Genomic DNA, 20,957 nt, shown 5'->3' on the forward strand with positions numbered 1-20,957 from the left:
CCCATAAAACTGATGGCACTAAACAAATATGGGGAGGCATTATAGAAGAGTTATAGATATTTTAATTTTGCCTAGAATAGAGTTCATAATTGTTTTTTTTGCTTTTCGTTTATATATATTTATATAATTTACACTTATGTATATTTGTATAGGATTTTATTTTAATAAATCAATTTTAAAAATTATATTTGATTTTCATTTAAATACTATTGGCCAATAAATGTGACATCACAAAGTAAACTGGCGAAATGGCAGACCAATCAAAGCAAAGTGTTTTCCTTACAGGTTTCTATATAACTATTTTAAACTAACCAATCAAATTCACGTTGTCAGCGCCGCCAATGATTGAACTAAGCAAAACTTTGCCCCACTACTTACCATTGGAGTTGCACACCACTGAAAAGAACACTACACGTACCGTCGAAAAATGATTCGCAAGATGTTTTATTTTGGCATGCCCTTCTGAAAACTATGGTTATAAACAAAAGAATACATGCCTCCGAACCAAACGATGAAAACCGTCAAATTATTTTTGGACACCGAAACTTTCCGAGAAGACCCGAACGCGCCACGAATTTTTTTCGATCACCGCGAATGGAGAGATTTTCGCCGAATATTTGCCGAATATTATATGGTCTCGCTCATACCCCGAACGTTTGCTTCGTTCAAGTCTGTACACACCATTAGGGTTTTGATGAGTAATTTTAATTGTGTGACAATATGTTCTAGAAGAATAACGTGGTTCTTTAAAATTCCGGTCTTAGAAAACGAGACATTTGTTATTGGTTGCATCTGTACAGGGTATTGATCTAAGAAAGAGCATAACAAAACGCTTTATTAATAATGCATAACCGTAACCGAAGTTGACACTCAAAATAGCCAGCGATCACTATCAACTGGCACCTACAAAAAGGTCCCAGTCGTCTCTTTGTCTCAGCTTTGGTCCTCACTAGTCTACATAAATACATATTTATAACGCATATAATTTGAATTTTACTGAATACGTCATCTGAGAGCCTGAGAAACTTTTACGTTACCGAGACTTCTTTTTATAAGCACACCTTTTACTGCGTTAAAATACAAGAATGAATTACATTAACATAAGATATATTTTTAAAATTTTCGTACACAATCTACCCAACTAATGCAAACTATAGGCAACTCAACATAGCACATCATTGATATAAAATCAATTTAATTTTCTAACTGTAGAATGTTTACTGTTAATATTAGACCTACAAATTACTTTAAAAGGATTTTTCCTATGCTTGAAGTTTTATTGTGAAAAATCGACATATTGTATATTTTCAGGCAATTTACGGATTCTATCTCAAACGATTTATCTTTTGTAACTAAAAGGAATAAGGCCTGGAGAATACGGCGGGCAGGATAACACTTCCCATTTTAATATTTCCAAGGATGTTTTCATGGGTTTTGTAACATGTGGACAGACGTTGTCAAACTGAAAAATCACATTGTTGTGTCTTTGCTCATATTCCAGCCGATTTTTACGCAGTGCACAAACGTATCAATTGTAGTCGAGTGATCCCTATTAATGATTTCATGGAGTTTTAGCTTGGAGTCATGGATTTTCGGCTTTGGCCTTATGTTGATATATGATTTTGTTGATCCATCATGGTTTCCTATATTTTTTCGCTTTGGACTATCGTAATGAACCCACTTTTCTCCAACAGTACAATATGACACAAATAACCTTTTCGATTTTGTCGTTGAAGCAGCTGTTCACATATGAACAAAAGTCTTTGTATGTCTCTTGGTTTCAATTCATACGGCACAAAATATCCAAACTTTTGGATCATTCCCATGTTCTTCAACCGATCGGAAATGGTTTCTTGTGTTACTGCCAATAATCTAAATATTCTTCTTGACTTTTACACGTATCATCACTGAGTAATACCTTCAAATTCTCGTCTTCGAGTGTTTTTGACTGTCCAGAACGTTCTTTGTTTGCGATATCAAAATCATCACTTTTAAAACATCGAATTCAGTTTTCAAAGGTTTAAACTGATGGAGAATGGCAACCAAGCTTCACACAGCTTTCGATTACCTTCAGCCAACAGTTTCTTCAAATTACAAATTCAGACATTTTCAACGCGCTGAAAAAATGTTTTGTTCATACTCCAATGAAGTGACACATACTGAAAAGTAAAGCCTAACTAAACTAACTAACTAAAAGTCAGTGAGATTTAACATGAAGTTGGTTACAAATGTACCCGACGCAATTTAATACAGAGTAACACCATCTATTGTAAATCCTTTAAAATTAATCAGTAAAAAGTAAACAGCTTAAATTGATTATCCAACTGGACACTAACAAAAATAAAGCTTACATAGACCAATAAATTATCATAAAGAAGCCACAACGTCTGTCCAAGAGCACTCCAGGCGCCCTTATGAGTAGAACTAGTCTACTCACCTTTCGCGGTAGGTAGTCTTGTGGTTTCGATCACATCTTTATTTTGTAATTCCTCTGCTTTTGCTAACTGAAACTGTTAATTCAAGTTATATTTCGATTCTTTCAATATTATTCGATATAATGAAAATTATCAGTGCCGATTAGCAAATTTAATAAATAAAAGTTGTCACACTTCACTAAATTTCGGCACAGTTGTGTTTTATTAAATAGGTATGCCCAAACCGTTGTAATCTGCGTCTCTAAAGTTATTCCACAACTATGCACTGATTGTTGCATCTTAAATGAATTACTTCATTTCTAAAAAACAAATGATAACCAAAGAGATTAATTGTAAAAAAACTCCTGGATATGATCCAATAACACAAAATAAAAATAATACAGGAACTATATACTAAGGATGTAAAATTATTAACAACATTCATATTCAATTCTATATTACGAATTATTTATTTTCCTAGCATCTGGAAAGTAGATGAAATAATAATAATTCTCAAACTAAGGATAACACCAGAAGATGTCATCCCTTACCGACCTATAAATTTCTTACCGATAATCTCGAAACTTTTTTTGAGAAATTGAATATAAAGAGGCTAAATTACATAATACAAGAAAGAAAAGTTTCAGAACACCAATAATAATAAGTGCAGCAATAAGCATGGAACAATAGAACAAGTGCAGAGACTTGTAAACACAATAAACATGAACTTAAACACCAACAGATATTGTTCAGCCATATTTCTAGACATATCTCAGACTTTTAACAAAGTATGGCATACAGGATTGCAGGTTAAATTAAAGAAACTTCTCCCTCATTCGGATGATGAACTAAAATCTGTCCTAAAATCGGTCGTGGTACACAGCCGATCTATCTATAACAAAAATAACCACTGTGGCAATATATGCAGACGACACGACAGTCTTAGCCTGTCATGAAGATCCAGCCATAGCATCAATTAACCTACAAACACACCTAAATCAAATAAAATTGTGGGTGAAAACATGGCGTATTAATGCTAACGAAACAAAAGTCATAAGGCCAGTCTATATCAATAATTGTCAACTCCCGCAAGTAGAGGATGCTAAATATCTTGGTATGCAACTAGATCGACTCAAAAGAATGCTCGCTGGGAAGAATTTTCGTCGAATGAAAAGGTGATCGCCGAAACTGAGACCTATTTTAAAGCAAAGGACAAATCGTACTACAAAATTGGTATCAAAAAGTTGAAGGGTCGCTATAATCAGTGTATCACTCTTGAAGGGAATTATTTTGAATATAAAAAACTAATTTTGCCAAAAAATTACTGTTATATCTGCTCCACAATGCCAATATTCAAACAACAAAATAGGAAACCCTCCGAATATTACACCAAATATATCTATATTAAGTTATATATGTTTTCTTTGAAGTAGGATGGCAGAAGACGAAATAAGATAATGGTTACTAATATGTGGACGTGTAAAAAATAATATATAATAAAATATTAAAAACACCCCAAACGATCTTGAAAGCTTGTCTATAAACAGCAATAAAACTTAATCTTCTCTGTGCAATCAGGGAAGTAGGGTAAAAGTCTGGAATGAGAGGAAATGGGGATGTTATGTGGAAAAGTTTAAACCTCTAAAGGCCGAATCCCCCACGGTTGTCGCACTAACCAATTCAGAAAAAACCAATCTCCTTACTGAATCGTTCTGAAATCAAATAAAATCCATTCCTTCATTGGGTCATCCACGACTTAGGCTAGATGTTATCACTGACACATTCCTTTGACAGACGCAAGCCACATAATTCCCGACGAACAATTCGGTTTCCGTGCTAGACATTCAAGCAATCATCAAGCTACTCACATTACAGGTTGAGGCCGCCTTTCTAGGCGTCTCCAAAGCTTTCTAACAAGCTTAGCACGACGGTCTAATTTTTAAATCCAAAAAACTAGATTTACCGAATGATTTAGTATCACTGATTCTCTCATAATTGGAAGAAAGGTTTCTTTAAGAAAAGATTGGTAAATGGTCGATTTTCATTGCCCGAAGCAATCGAACACGATATTTTATGCGGACGACGCCGCGTTTTTCACCACCAGATACTATCCCAATACAGTACAAAATAGACTGCAATACTCCAAGCCCAACTCAACCAAGTACTCAAGTGGTACAAATTCTGGCAATTTCAGATTAATCCGAGCAAAACTCAGGCTATTCTGCTCCATCATCGGAGGGAGCTCCACACATATCGCCTTCAAATCGAAAAATCAACAAATCTCGGTCCCCATTTCGATCGCAGGTTCCAGTGGTCATCCCAAATCCAGCACGCCATCTGCAAAACCGAAAAAGCAAACTCCCAATCCCACTTTCTGTGGCAACGCTGTATAAAATTGGGGTTCGACCAGTCCGTCTCTATGGAAAACAGGTTTCCTGCAAGTATGTCTCTAAGAGCTCCAAGTGTTTCAATCTAAAAAAGTTACGCGTTACTCAATGCATAGTTTATGAAGAACGTGAACACCCACGTCGAGCCAGGCGTCCCATTCGTGAAAAACTTCACGAATATGCCCAGTGAGAGGTTCTCCCTTGATACCTTACAACATGCAAATCCACTGATTAAAGTTCTACCCTCTCACTATTCACGGGAGGTAGCTAAAATATGGCAATCCCAGTCGTACCCCATAGTCACCCGCAAAATCCAAATTTCCCTAAACTGAAGCAATATCAGCAAAAGGCTATTTGGTACTAGTTGGACAACTAAGTTTAATAAAAACAAATAACCTACTCCACACTACACTATGCTTTCGAAAACCAACCGTGATAACCGTGAAACTTTAATTTGATAATTAAAAACTAATGTGACATTTATCATGAATTAGTTATATCATGTGTGAGACGCTCTGTTCCTCAAGCAGAATCAGTGAAATATCTTGGTATTCATATCGATAATAGATTAAATTGTACACATTTGTTTAATATGAAAGCTTACATAAAAGCAAACATATCAGACTCAGAATAAAACAAATTTACTGGCTAGTCAGAAAATACTTGCAACTGAACCTAAAATAATATCTTGATTTATCAGTCAACTATAAGGCCTATTTGGAGTGTCTATATGGACGTGCACTAGGTCATTAAACCAACTAGTAATCTAACGCTGCCATAACAAAGTCCTTCAATTAATTTCCATTGCTTATCGTCACCTAACCAATGAAAACCTGCAAGAAGTTAACCAAAATTTAGCCATAAAACATGAAAAAACTTTAATAAATTGCAGTATGCTTGGAATCAATATAACTACTGAACAACATACAAGAAATATTGAAGGTAACCAAACAACATGAATTTGTATAAAGTGTGTAAGTGTTGCTATTAACTTTAGCTTAAGTTAGTCTAATTTAATTTTAATTTATAATACATAATTTGTAATACGTAAATACGTACTGATCTAAGTATCCCACACTCGATCGTTTGTAAATCGATTTTAAGAATCGATTTTGTAATCGATTATTAAGAACTAGGATATTAAGACAATAAATAACGATAAGATTATTAAAAACTTATACGAGGAGCAACGAAAATATCTAAAAATATGCTCAGAATAAAGATGGACTATCAATCAAACTCTCACTATTCACGGGAGGTAGCTGAAATATGGCAATCCCAGTCGTACCCCATAGTCTCAATCGTATAGTGGTATAGAGCAATAGTGTCAATCGCAAAATCCAAATTTCCCTAAACTGAAGCAATATCAGCAAAAGGCTATTTGGTACTAGTTGGACAACTAAGTTTAATAAAACAAATAACCTACTTCACACTACACTATGCTTTCGAAAACCAACCGTGATGAAACTTTAATTTGATAATTAAAAACTAATATGACATTTATCATATTTGAAAAGACGTCTAAAAACGTTAAATAAAACTTAACAAGCGTTGTACAGCGAGTTAAACATAAAAAATTAATTAAACATAAAAAATACTAATTATATTAAAATTAGAACATGTCAGTGTCGATATTTCCATTTTATAGTGTTCTACTTTTTTTGTTTATTTAATAATCCAGTACATAGTGTAAAACGGAACCAGAGCGAGGGCACATATTACTCCAATAATTACTAGAATTCTTCACAAGTCGGGCTTTATCATTTCGCATTTAACAATTCAGATCGATACCCTACATTTAACCTCGGTGTATTATCAGTTCGTGGATTAAAAACATCTTATATACAGTGTTGACAATAAAGCGAAGCAATTTTTCAAAATAGTAACGAGTAAATAATCATCAAAATTTGTTAGAACTCATTGTTCATACTTCGAAATGTAATATTGTATGTAAAAATCATGTAATAAATTTTAAAACTCACACAGTAAACATGAATACTGAATTAATTTGTAAAAAAAAAGATCTGACAATTTGTAACAAAAATATTGATTTGACAACGTCGCATTTTTCCGTTAGTGAATAATTGATAAGAAATTATAACTTTTGCTTCAAATAACATTTTTATATTTTATATAGCTCATCGACATCGCCAATAAAAATCAGTCAACTCAATTAGTAAAAAATTAGAATTGCAAGTATTGACAGTGACATTTAACCAAACAAATTTCTAACCCCACTTAAATTATAATTACTTTTTTGTAAAAATATCTGCATATAAGCAAATAATAATTGGTGCATTTCAATGAAGTAAACATATAATCAAACCCAAAACAAAACCAGATGTAAATATTATGATTCAAAGTCAAGAAAAAATTGGTATATTAACGTTAATGTTATGGAGTCTGTTTGACAGTTGATATTTTCACAGCTCACTCTGTATACTTGATATAAATATATTGCAGAATATGTTGAAATATCTGCGTTATCGGTTTGAGAGAAATAAAAACGAAAGAAGTTTCTAGAATTTAGTGAACTTATAAACAGCGAAGCACAGTGTTGGATTTTTTATTGGAAGAATCAGTCTAAAACGTGCAATGGATAAAACGCAATTGTGTTTCGCAGTGTTTCTTCTCTGGGCTCTTTTGTGTCCATCACATCAATACGGTAAGGGCTCATTTGCTTTTATAACGGTCATTTTTTCATAAACTGAATATGGTGAATATCTCTTTCAGTGCCTGCTCCCACATGCTTTGGTCAACCATGTCCATCTTCAACCAACAACTGCAAACAACATAAGCGGTCCAGTCCCGATAAAAGTCGCATACAAATCACCATTTCATGCTTGGATGATTATGGTTAGTAAGATAAGACATCATTAAGCGAATTCACATAATCCCAAATTTTAGATTCCACCATTAAGGACTACTATTTTGAGGAACACAGCAGCCTAAGTCCCTACACTCATTATGAGAACACCAAATATGAATCCATCAATCAGTACAACCCTAATCCTTACAGATCCAACAACTTAGAGTTAACCCCGTATCACGGTGTACCAGAATATTTCTGAAGCATTACATTGACATTTTTAGTGCCCCCAATCATATATAAGTAATTTATTGAATAAAATATTTGTACATTTGTTTGTGTATGTGTTTCTTTTAATCGATAATGATATTCACCATATTCCTCAAACGATAAAATGTCTTAAACGGCCTGTATGTTTGGCTGCCTAACAACGGACTATAAAGTCTAATATTTTATAATAATCGATGTTTTATTACAGTAAGAACTATTACATGTTTTGACCGAATATGTCCTGCAGGCACCGATAACTGCAAAATGAATCGCAAATCTACAATAGATCGAAAAAAAATCGAGAATATAGTATATTGTTTAAATCCTTCTGGTGAGTTTTTCGCCCATTACAACGGGTCTTAAATAGAATAACATTGTATCCTTTTAGGCGCTAGTTTAAGAGAATATTATTTTGACGAGGCCAGTAACTTGAGCCCTCGTACTTATTACCAAGACACGACTTACGCTTCGATCAACATTATCCAAAGCTCCCAGTAAAGTAATGTATTCTATAACCCACGTGGATAATAAAAAATATCGATTTCGTTAATACCACGTTATTAATATGAGTTTTTATTCGATTATTGATAGGAAATATCTCTAAAACAAATATAAAGTCTAATCAATAATATAAAGGATCGATCGTCAGGCAACTCTATAATCAGTGGCTGGAAGTAATGAAATATTATAGTGTTAATTAATATTATTTTATCTGATTTAATAATCTCATACGAATTAGGAACAAAGCAACGGTTCATGCAAGATTTTTCTTTCTACAGCATATTCAATAACAACATTTCTAATAATTTTAAAGTAAATGTAGATGACTAAAAATACAAAAATGCAAATATTAAATTTGCATGTATTGGAAAGTACTATGAATCGAAGGCGTGATGAGACTATGAATTAACCGCGAAAACGTATTTGGCATAATGAGGAACAGAAATATTTAAAATTGAATCGAAAATAAGCCTTCTGAAAACTGGATTTTGCAAGGTCACTAACGTCAACCGATATAAACAGAAACACCGTCATGACGTAAGAGTGGTGTTATATATTTGAAACATACATTTTTTGCGATTGTTGGATTATCATGTTTTCCGTTAATTGGCTGTGCTGCACGAAAGTTGATTGATTACAGAAAACGCGCCGTGAACATACACTTCTAAAATTTGTGAAAGTATACCCCTACAATGGAAAATTTAAGGTAAAGTAGAGCTTTAAGACAATATCTGATTGTAATTGTGATAATCCCAAAGGACTGATTAAAAAACGCAATAAGATTTGTAATTACTGTTATAGATTGTACATGATCACCTACAACGTGGGTACAAGCGAACCGGAGCAAAGATTAATGGAATTTCTTTCTTTGACAAATCAGAAAAATGAGAAACTACCCGATTTTTTCGTGATTTCTTTACAAGAAGTTAAAGCACAGCCGCAGACTATGTTACTGGACGCGTTATTCAGGGTACAATATCAGTATACATATATAGAATTAGATCATGTCAATTTCTTTATATTTGTAGGATTCATGGACCTATTCTATACAGGAAATACTACAAAACAGGAGTTATGTTAAACTGAAGTCCATTCGACTACAAGGATTATTGCTTATTGTGTTCTCTCTCAGAAAACACTTATTAAATATTCGAGAAATTGAGTCAGAATACACCAGAACTGGTTTTGGTGGTATGTGGGTAAGAATCTTTTTATATCTAATATTTTATGGCCTAGATCACTGATTCTCAACTTTTTACAATTTCACAATAGTTTATGATAATAATTTTCACTATAATATAAAATAATTCCTATTACATACCTCATAATTATAAGATTATCTTTAACCTAAAATTCATATTGATATCAAACCAAATACATTATTTGTTGTATCTAAATTTTGGAAGTAATAAAATAAATTTATCTTCCAGTGTTGTCAAATAGTTTATGACAGCCTTGTCAAGTTTTATAGGAATATTTTGAAATTGATTAAAATTTTTGCAAATTACCTTCATATACTTTCTTTCTCCATATCCTCTGGTATATTCTCTTGAGTATTTGCATACCTGAATCTATGTTAATAAATAATAATAAGAATTTCAGATAAATAAGTCAGTTTATTATTCCTTCCATTAAATGAATTAATTAACTGTTCCCATAGCTTAGTATTAAATACTAAGTAAGTGGTATTTAACATATTGTTCCAGTACCATTTTCAATTTTGATAGTTAATATTTCATGATACATGTGTCCATATTCTATATTTAGCTGTTTCACATGTGTATATGTATATATCCAGATATTGCTAGAACACCATCTGTGCAAATATTAATACACCAGTTACAGGAAATTTTAGTTTCATGGACTTATGGGTTATTTATTATATTGGAAATATGTTTTTCAGTTTTAGAATCAAATCACTAAATATAAATGTTGATTATTCAATTTTTGCAATTGCAATTGTGATTTTTCCTTTAGAGCCAATTTTAAATTTGCATGAGTTTCCTTCAACATTTACAAACATGTCTTTAATACTACAAATAATTTTGCTTGTAAATTGTGTTATGATCTACGGATACATCAATCATTATTTTGAAAACTTTACTACAAGGTGATGGTACTTAAATTGTAGGTTTTAATTTACCCGCAGTTTTTCAAAAACATGTTTTGAAAATAGGTTAAGACAATTCAACTGTTTTTTCTGCCTATATTTAAGATGTCACTATCTTATGTTTTTTTTTTCAAATATTATGAATGGTGATGGTATGACCGAGAAGAGATCATATAATCGTCGGTATCAGTTTTACAGGATATTCAGTATTCTAGGCTACTGTTTTAATTATTTTCTATTGAGTTATCGAAAAGGGAGATTTGTTTAATTAAGAATGATTTTTTTTAGTTCTTCTATATGGGTATATCATTTACTATTATATAATGTGACACGCGATATTTTTGATGTAGACATACTCCATCCCTCTTATACTTGTAAAAATCCTGTTTTGCTGATATTCCTAACATGTTTAATAAAGTGGCTTACGTTTTTACGGAAGATTCCGCTTCATCAGTGTAAAATTGTAATTTTCTCGCCAGTCGTTTAGTTTTTATAGGTATCTAGCGGTGTTAACAATTGTTATGAGTGGAACACCTTGTTTATTTTAGGAGTCTTTGGACTCTGATGATGTTTCTGTTAGTATTAATTGATATTATCTTCTTTGCTTGTGGAAATGACTGATTAACTTCAAATAAGGACGAGATTCTTTGTTCGACTGTATTTTGTAAATGTATGTTCACCGATTTCTCCGTCAATTATGTACCGAATAATTTAACTTAATACCTACATAAATCTATTTATCTATTTCCAATATTATTTTTACTATTACCAACTGATCACTTTGAAGTCGGTGTCAAGTTTAAAAAATACAAAAATAATAATATAATTTTGTGACATATACCAAAAAAATTACATTAGAAACAAATCTAATTTATTGCTTGTACAGACTTCAAAGTGATCAATTGGTAGTAGTTAAAGTAATATGGTAAATTGATAAAAAGGTTCAGGTAGGTATTAAGCTAAATTGTGTGTATATAGTAGAATAAAATATACCTGGAGTAGATAGATTAGATAAGGTTTTTGTTTATTTTTATTTAGTTATTAAAATATTTTTGTGTTAAAAATTTAAGTTTGATTATGTGTTACATTTTAGTGAGTTCCTTATTTATTTTTTAAAGTCGGTTAATTTTTTTTCTATAACTATTTTATTTTACCTTTCGTTTTGGAGGTAGGTTGTAGATCTATAGTTATAGTCTTATAACAAGTGAATTGAAAAGTCCCCTGCCTGACGCATAGATGGCGCTACTAGACTTAAATCCATATATATATTTAATTAGTACTAACTCTCAAAAGATGTGTGTATAAATTTGACAGCAATCGGATCATTAGTTTGTGAATTATAGCATTTTGAGTGAAGTAACTTTTGTTATTGTGAAAAAAATGGAATTTCGCCTGATAAAATATTGCTTTTGAAGGAAAAAATATACAGTTGAAGCAAAAACTTGGTTTGATGCCGAGTTTCCGGACACTGCCCTAGGAAAATCAACCATCAAGGATTGGTATGCTAAGTTTAGACGTGGTGAAATGAGCACCGAAGACGGTGAACGCAGTGGACGCCTCAAAGGTTGTTACCGACGAAAACCTTTACAAAAACCTACAAAATTATTTTGAATGGCCGTAAATTGAAACTGAATGAAATAGCAGACACTCTAAAGATATCAACTGAACGTGTACATCATATCATGCACGAATATTTGGGTATCAGAAAGCTCTGCGCAAAGTGGGTGCTGCGCTAGCTCACTTTTGACCAAAAACAACGACGACTTGACGAATCGGAGCAGTGTTTGAAGATCAAACATAAATAAACCCGAGTTCTTGCCTCAATATGTGACAATGGATGAAACATGGCCCATCATTTCACTCCGAAGTCTAATTGACAGTCATCCGAGTGAACTACACACGATGAACCCGCTCCAATGCGTGGGAAAACCCAACAGTCGGCTGGCAAGGTTATGGCGTCTATATTTTGGGATGCGTGTGGAATAATTTTCATTGACTACCTTGGAAAAGGAATGAACATCAACAGTGACTATTACATAGCGTTATTGGACCGTTTGAAGGACGAAATCGCCGAAAAACGGCCGCATTTGAAGAAAAAGTGCTGCTTCACCAAGACAATGCACCGTGTCAAAAATCCATGAATTGGGCATTGAACTGCTTCCTCACCCACCGTATTCTCCGGATCTGGCCCCCGAGACTTTTTCCTGTTCTCAGATCTCAAAAGAATGCTCGCTGGAAAGAAATTTTCGTCGAATGAGATGATCGACGAAACTGAGATCTATTTTGAAGCAAAGGACAAATCGTACTACAAAAATGGTATCGAAAAGTTGGAGGGTCGCTATAATCAGTCTATCAGTCTTGAAGGGAATTATGTTGAATAAAAAAACTAATTTTGTCAAAAAAATGTGTTTTACTATGGTAGGCCGAGGACTTTTCAATTGACCTGTTATTTAGAATAATGAAATTGTGTAATAATATTTAATAATGTATTTAATAATTTTCCTCCATATTTGATATGGCTCAGTACGAGCGTTGCGTTATCTACTAATAGGACGACTTACTTAACATACTTTTACTGTATAATATTGTCACAATTATATAAATATTATGTTCAATATTATGTGCTATACAAATCTGCCGAAAATATATTGTGTTATATAAAATATGGTTGTGTTAAGATAATAATTTTGGCTTGCCTAAAGTTTGCATTGGCGGCCCACACTGGTTGGCCACAAACATCATTGGCCTATATCATTGTTCAAGAAAAATACTAATATATTATTTACTTTGCAGGGAAATAAAGGTGCCGTTAGTATACGATTAAGTATCTACGGATGCTCAATATGTTTTGTTAACGCCCACTTGAGCGCTCACGATAATCAGTTAAAAGATAGAGTGGAAGATTATAACAGTATTATTAAGGATCAAGACTTTCATGTAGAAGAAACGAAGAAAATATTCTACCATGAGTAAGGTTCCAGATCCCACGACAACCGGTATCGAACAGAACTGACTTGACTCGTTTCAGTTACGTTTTCTGGATGGGTGATCTCAACTTTCGTCTCATGGAAGATTTCGATCGGACACCCGAGGAAATCGAGAGGATTGTATTGAAGAAGGACCTGAAAAAATTGTTCGAACACGATCAGCTTCGCTACGTGATGCGGAAAGGTGAGGCGTTCAGTGAGTTTACTGAGAAGGACCCTGAATTTCCGCCTACGTTCAAGTTCGACGTGGGAACGAATGATTATGACCACAAGTAAGGTTATGTCTCCCGGCCGAGTATTTGTTTTTCAAAAATTTCCTTCCAGGCGAAGGCCCGCTTGGTGCGATCGGATTCTTTATTGCGTCAATTCGAACAATTATGAAAATGTGACCTTAAAAGTGGAACAATTGTCGTACAAGTCGCATCCGAGTTATACATTGAGCGATCACAAACCCGTCAGCGCAGAATTTATTATTAAGGTATGTACTGTCTTCCTCTATGATTGTGTAACATTCATTCGCTTTATCTGCTCTTTTATTAACGCTAAACGGTGTTGGACTGGTTGGATAATATTTTGCAGGATATGATTTTAATAAACTGGTGACAGTTTTATGTCCCATGGTAAAGGTATTTTTAACACCATTTGTTTATGCAGACTAACTTCAGTTCTCGCCTCCTTTGATCTATTATTATCTTGATTTAATTATAAGTATTATTGTATTTCTGCTATTAATAGATATTCATATAATCATTTATCATAATAATGTACCCAAAAACTGATATTTTTTGCGTTATATTCCATGTTTCTTGTTTTTAATTAATTCATATATAATGTATATTGCCGCTTTAGCTTTGGCAACCTTTGATCCGTCGTTAATACACCGGAGCATTAGGTGTACCAAGATGTATAATTTGTGTTTTTAACGGTTAGGTACGTGCGTTTCTTCCAAATAACTTTAAAATGACCTTGCAAATATAAGAAAAGATTAGATTACAATATTTAAACGCCCGTATGGTACTTATGTTTATTATTTTAACAAAATTATATTTTATAACAATGTATTTTCATAAGTGGTATCCTTTGTCAAGAATGAAAATAAAAAACAAACAACGACGAATTTAAGAACATAATGTAGCGTGTTGAACCGTTTCTTTATAAAGTGTGTTGTGGAATGGTACTTGATCTCTCGAAGATATAAAATAGGTTTTCATATGTTTCCTTTCCTTGGCGTTGATTTATTGTAGTATGTTGCCTACGGTCTGCCTATGACGTTTTTTTTCCTTGAAAATATATTACTATCATCACCCGTCATAATTTCCTATAAAAAGTAAATTTTTGTTACCGCATAATCAATGTTAATACGTTGACTTAGTTTTTCAATACTTCACTTACAAGCGTAAAAAGTACAAATCCTGTTCTGATGACATCTAGGCGCAAGCTCTAGTTGCGTGTGTGTTAAATCTTCACTCAACAGAGCTTGTAATTCTACATCATTAAACTTTCGAGGCAGTTCGAGACGCAATTCTAATCATTAAGACCGAAACCATCACTTCCCAAACGTTTGTATCTAAATTACACTTTTGATAATACATAATACTTGTTGGGGTTCATATTAAAATCTCAACTTAATATTTATCATTTGCTGTCTTAAACTTTATTAATTTAAGAAATCATCTACTCACATAAACTTGAAACTAACCGCAGCATCCCAACTTCTGTTTCTATTATTAGCTTCATAGGCTTAGCTTTCTGACAAACAATGCTCATATTGCTTGATCGAATACAATTTGAAACAATTATTTAGATACCCCAACGTATTAATAAGAGAGCAAGGCGCTTTGATGATAGAACATTACAATCTGGTAGTGTTCCGGATCAGGTATTTTCAGATTATTCAGAAAATGTGGTCCAGTTTGATAAAATACACAGATGGGAGGAAGGAGAGATCAACAAGGCATATTACAAGGTCACAAAGGACATTCCATGTACGAAGGATGATTGGATTGGATTGTTCAAGGTATGGAATAAGAATAAGTTTGCGATGTTTAAGTTTGATGTAATTTTGGTGGGATTTATTAGGAGCATTTTGGAGCCTTGGATGACTATGTATCTTATGAGTATGTAAGCAAATGCGTATCGGCGCCAAATGATTATGATCGACCAGTTCAGATGGCTAGACCCCAAAAATACGAGATAACCATTCCGGACTTGCCAAGTAGATGTAGAGGACAGTACTGTTTGGTTTATTTCAGTCAAACAGAGGACAAGGTTCGTTTGAATTAACGACAGCCCGGTACCAAATGTGAAAAACGGTTTTGTTACAGGTCATGAGCGTATTGGGTGTGAGCGATACATTCCCCATAGTCAAAAACGAAAGTGACTGACTAAGGAATGGCGCGCATCTACAACGTTAGAGGGCGGACCCAATTCTATTTCACCTAGCTAATTATCTCTACGTCTAGTAAATTCAAAGTTCTATTTTGTCTGTTAGATGACACTTAATTGATTCCTAGAAAAGTTGCATTGATACTAATCTTAAAGCAGACTTTAATTGCTAGTACAAAATAATAAATTATTAAATTATCAAAGGCTGCATTGAATAAAGAGTTGAATTCCGACTGACGCTTGACATATATAATATTTAAAGCTATCGGCAGCCTATATTGACAGTACACATTTCACTGTGGCAATTATATTTTAAAAATTATGTCCATCAATCAACACCAGATGGTTACATTTTACTAATCTAAGTAAAAAGTCTATGATGGCAAATATTTTTTTTATTTTTTAACTTGTATAGCTTACAATTTTTTTTGTATCATTGTAAATTATAGATTTTTATATATTTTATTTTGTAGTAGGTGTCTATGAAAGCATTTCTTTATAGTACAATTTATTTAAACATATTAAATATCTATTTTTCTTTTTTGGAGTGACACTTGGATAAAGTCTTTGGTAAGTTTATTTTTATACTGATAGTGATGTGATCATGTGAACGCTGTTACAATAAGTGCTATTATATATTCAATAAATTCAAATCTATTTGTGATTGATATGGATGTTTTTTTTACCTTCAATTGAAATGCAAAAATTCGAATTTTTGTTATTAAAGGATGAATGGTAAACATTATTGAGCTTCTTAATTCTCATATATTGTTACTGTATTGTTAATTGAAACTAAAAATAATAGTAATATAGTAATCAGTTTCTTAGTAGTTTTCATTCAATGTGTTATTCTTATAGTAAAATACCGAATAAATTATCATGAAAAGTGGCATGAACGTAAAGTAAAGGCAGGTGAGAAATTTTTAAATATGGGTAAACAATGACAGTTTGCAGTTCAAATACGTCACTAATATTAATTATCTGCTTAAATTTAAAAATTAAAGCAGTAATAAAATATATATCAGTTTATTTAGCATTATTTTGAGTTTAATAACCTGAGATATGTTTGCCATTGGAATTTAAGTTTTTTTAACAATAATACTGAGTAAATTAATTGTAACTGTTTAAAGATAAACGTAGGTTATTTATGAAATAATAAAGACTGTTACATCGTTTTAAGGGAATATAAATAATTAATAATTTACGTCCTGACAGGAAACTCTTGGTGTTTATTTATTTAGAACTAAAATTGGCCTGAATGAACACAAATATATAATGTTTTAAGCATTATAAGTTCAATAGCCTCAAATATGTCATTGGGATTAAATCACTTTATAATAAAATATAGTTTAAATTTACCATAGCAAATAAGGTATGCAGTTCTAAAGCTAAACTTAATGACTGTTATCTATTATTGTCATCATCTTGTTTGGTATATTGAATATTTATAGTGAACAGTGATTTATAGTTTTAAAGCATTTTTTAAGTTCAGTAATCTTACATCTGTTTCTTCTTCATCATCTTACAATTTTTTTAATAAACGAGCAAGCTTACTAAGCTAAAAAAACTGTTGTAAAAGTAAGACAAGTGTTAGGATTTTATAATTACAGTGGGCGTTATTTAATTTAAAAATATATGAACACTTGGTTGTTTTGATTCCTATACCAGGCTTTTGTTTTGTTTGCAAAGATTGTAAGCTGTGTAAATTTTATTTAATTTGTTTAATAAAACTATTAAATTCTTTTAAAGCCTCAACCAACAATATATTGTAATCCAATATGTAAGCTGTACGCAGTTAGTTTTGATGGTTTGGTTTCTGTAGGTCACTGAAGATAATAATTAGTGGTCAAATATAATAGTGTCATTAAAATTTAATTCTCTCTTTCTGAGATTTCCAATTATTTATTTAAAAAATATTCCACGTTCTCATTGATAAGTTTCAACTATCTTAGAATTATTAATGTAATAATTCAAGTCGTACAGGTTTCGACACTATCTGCTAGAGTTAACCGCAACCTTGGTAACATTTCTCGATATTTTATATTTTCTATGGTTTTATTCAATCTTCTGGTTTCGGAAGTATGCTATATCTGTTTCGTCAGTTGACCCCATATTTTTCAAGTATTCCTGAAGTCCTTGGTGTTGTTCGTTCTGGGTTAGTTATTTTAACATTTTTATAGATTTCATTTTCTTTGCAATTCTGTTGAACTGTGGCTGATATGTGGGTCCCTCTTTGAGGAATTTCACTGTTGGAGTCGCACACTACCTTGTTTTTCGCTAATTTTTTTACATATATTTGTACATTTTCTATATCTATCTCTTAGTTTTTAAATTAAAATTTATAAAAGTTATTCTATCTAGCTTTTTTCTAAATTTTGACCTGAAATAGTGAAAGCAGGGGGCTTTGGTGATCATTTTTGAGAAAACTGTTGCTATTACTGGTGATTAATTAAACGACATCTGAAAGTATGACCCTGCCCTATGCTTTTTTTATTAATATTTTTCGCTAAAGTTTGTAGTATCGGAAATTTTATTTCTATCGATGTTTCTATATGTTGTAGAATGGTGTTAACAAAAACAGATAAATACTAGTTACAGATTCTTCTTCTTCTGATCTCAAATGAGTTTGTATGCCTATATTTACTTGTATTATCAGGTGGTTAATATATGGTGCATGATACGTTCATATTAATTTTCAATCTAAAGTCGACGTGTGACTTTCACAGAGTAAAGACGTATCCGGATAGACAGTCAGTGAAACGAAACAAAAGTGCAAAACACCTGTGTCACAAATGCGGCGTTAAAAAAAGTCTAACAATAACATTTTAAAGACTGTGAAAATGAAAAGTGAAAGTGCGATCGGAAAAAAAAGTCGGTATAGTAGAAAATAAATGCAAAATGCCATAAAACGTTAAGGGTCGAAAACTCAACATCTGGACCACAAATGCAGGGTAGGATAATTTGAAACATAAAAATAAAAATAACAGTATTATTTCAACAATACGTAAAAAAAAACATTAAAGAGGGCTTCCATCAACAGTTAAAACTGAAAAAATTATCGCAGAACTAAACCAAAATGGGCTTAAATGCGACAAACGTTTTAAAAAAAGAAAAGACCAAAAATAACAAAGGAGAAATTTTAGTCCATAAGAAGCCATTACCACTATTTATTTCAAAGTTGCCTTTGAACATGATACGGACGCAAAAACCATTTTTGGTATTAAAAGAATCTTAGGGGTCGAAATAAAAATCGAACCTCTTAAAAAATCGAACTTAATACCGCAACGCAAAGGATGCCAATTGCATGGACACACACAGAAATTCTGCAGAAGAGTAAGTAGATGTGTAAAATGTTCAGGTAAACATATCACCACAGAGTGTAGAAAACCCAACGAAGCTAAGGCGAAATGTGCAAACTGTAATGAAGCGCATCCGGCAAGTTATAGAGGATGTGTAGTTGCTAAAACACTAGAGAGGAGAAATAGAGTAGCTCAAGTTAAACCTCAAGAAACACTGGTTGATAAGAAACAACCTAAAAAATATAACCAAATTAATGGTGAAATGACTTATGCCCAAAGTATCAGTCAAAATAGCCAAAGAGACACAAAGGAAGATAAAGCAACCACCAACGAATTGCTACTTAAACTAACAGGAATGCAACACCACCACAACAACAGAACAACAGATTTTTCCGAAAGAATTGAAAAACATTAGGCCTGTTACCCCCAATGCTAATGGAATCCAGCAACATTACGCCACCCTGCAAGTATTCTTAGATATGTAAAATATAGATATTTGCCTAATATCATAAACCCATTTGACAAAAGAATCCTTTATAAAATTGTCTTCCAAGATACAATAAAAAAAAAGGGAAATTATTTGAATGTCCTAAGCAACCTGGGAGAATAATTTATAATTGGAGGTGATTTCAATGCAAAAAATACAAAATGGGGATCCAGAATCACAACTAAAGGCAATGAACTGCATAAAGCAACTGCTGAACTAAGATGTAGTTACATGTCAACTGGAAAACCAACTTATTGGCCGACTGATCAAGAGAAAACCCCAGACCTGTTAGCTATCTTCATAGTAAGAAATATAACATCCAACTATATAAAAGTTTAAGGAAATTTTGAGCTAAGTTCAGATCATACGCCAGTGATTCTGGCGTTGAGCGAAAATATAATAAGAAAAGAAAGAAATCCAACGTTAACAAACAAGAAAACAGACTAGGAAGGATTTGCTGAAGAATTGAACAAACGAATTCAACTAAATGTACCCCTCAAAACAACTGAACAACTAAATTTTGAAGCAGAACAATTCGTAGTAGATATTTAACAAGCTGCATGGAATAATACTCCAGAAATTAAGGGAACAATTAAAGGAATTAATATCCAAAAGAAGTCAAGGAAATGGTAGCTGAAAAAGTTTAATTACGAAATAAATGATAACAAAACAGAACACCACCAAATATCTAAAGCGCTCATGTCTACATAGTCCATCTATAAGAGACTTATGTGGGAATTGGGCACGTGACAATCACCAAAAAGCAGAAGCATTTGCTGAATGTCTAGAAAAAACTTTCCAACCAAACGAATGTAATATTGAACATAATTTGCCAGATATAGAAGCTGAAAATTCGATGATTGAATTAGTCACGCCAATAGAGCTAACCAAAGTTATTAAAACTGACATTAACCCCATGAAATCACCAGGCTACGATTTAATAACAGGAGAATTACTGCAAAAACTACCAAGAAAGGGAATTATAAAACTCACCAACTTGATCAATACAGCATTTAGATTAAAAAATGTTCTAGGCATTTGGAAGATGGCGGAAATTATAATGATCCCAAAATCTGGGAAGTCACCAATCGAAACAAATGTCTATAGACCTCTATCACTGCTGCCAGTAATATCTAAGGTTTTGAAAAACTTCTGTTGAAAATAATAAAACCGATCATAGAGAGAAAAAACCTAATACCAACACACCAGTTTGGGTTTATTAATAAGCATTCAACAATTGACCAAGTCCACCGAATAACAGATATTATTGAAAAAGCGAAAGAATTTTACGAAAATAAAAGAGTATGC

General features: G+C 32.6%; 2 protein-coding genes across 4 annotated transcripts; both read left to right on the forward strand.

Annotated features, from left to right (window-relative positions):
• The first annotated feature begins 7,254 nt into the window (after positions 1–7,254).
• Positions 7,255–8,440, forward strand: LOC143197902 (uncharacterized). Of its 2 annotated transcripts, none has more exons than XM_076406704.1 (3): positions 7,255–7,466; positions 8,089–8,211; positions 8,269–8,440. In XM_076406704.1, exons 1-3 carry the CDS (start codon positions 7,397–7,399, stop codon positions 8,376–8,378), a joined length of 303 nt encoding a protein of 100 aa, XP_076262819.1. In that variant the 5' UTR covers positions 7,255–7,396; the 3' UTR covers positions 8,379–8,440. The 2 variants fall into 2 exon arrangements, with proteins under 2 accessions (XP_076262819.1, XP_076262818.1); XM_076406703.1 differs by lacking the exons at positions 8,089–8,211; positions 8,269–8,440 and adding exons at positions 7,535–7,657; positions 7,709–7,947 and having other exon boundaries at positions 7,278–7,466.
• Positions 8,441–8,525: 85 nt separating this feature from the next.
• Positions 8,526–16,538, forward strand: LOC143197898 (phosphatidylinositol 4,5-bisphosphate 5-phosphatase A). 2 transcript variants are annotated; one of them, XM_076406696.1, is made up of 9 exons: positions 8,526–9,087; positions 9,183–9,351; positions 9,410–9,580; positions 13,285–13,460; positions 13,520–13,750; positions 13,803–13,956; positions 15,283–15,495; positions 15,558–15,746; positions 15,803–16,538. In XM_076406696.1, the coding sequence occupies exons 1-9, from the start codon at positions 9,074–9,076 to the stop codon at positions 15,860–15,862; spliced, it is 1,377 nt and encodes a 458-aa protein (XP_076262811.1). In that variant the 5' UTR covers positions 8,526–9,073; the 3' UTR covers positions 15,863–16,538. The 2 variants fall into 2 exon arrangements, with proteins under 2 accessions (XP_076262811.1, XP_076262812.1); XM_076406697.1 differs by having other exon boundaries at positions 15,358–15,495.
• Positions 16,539–20,957: the final 4,419 nt, after the last annotated feature.

This window comes from Rhynchophorus ferrugineus, unplaced genomic scaffold (assembly GCF_030347505.1).
Source record: "Rhynchophorus ferrugineus isolate W39M unplaced genomic scaffold, kcgeb_rfMv2 rfM6, whole genome shotgun sequence".
Classification (NCBI taxonomy): domain Eukaryota; kingdom Metazoa; phylum Arthropoda; class Insecta; order Coleoptera; family Curculionidae; genus Rhynchophorus; species Rhynchophorus ferrugineus.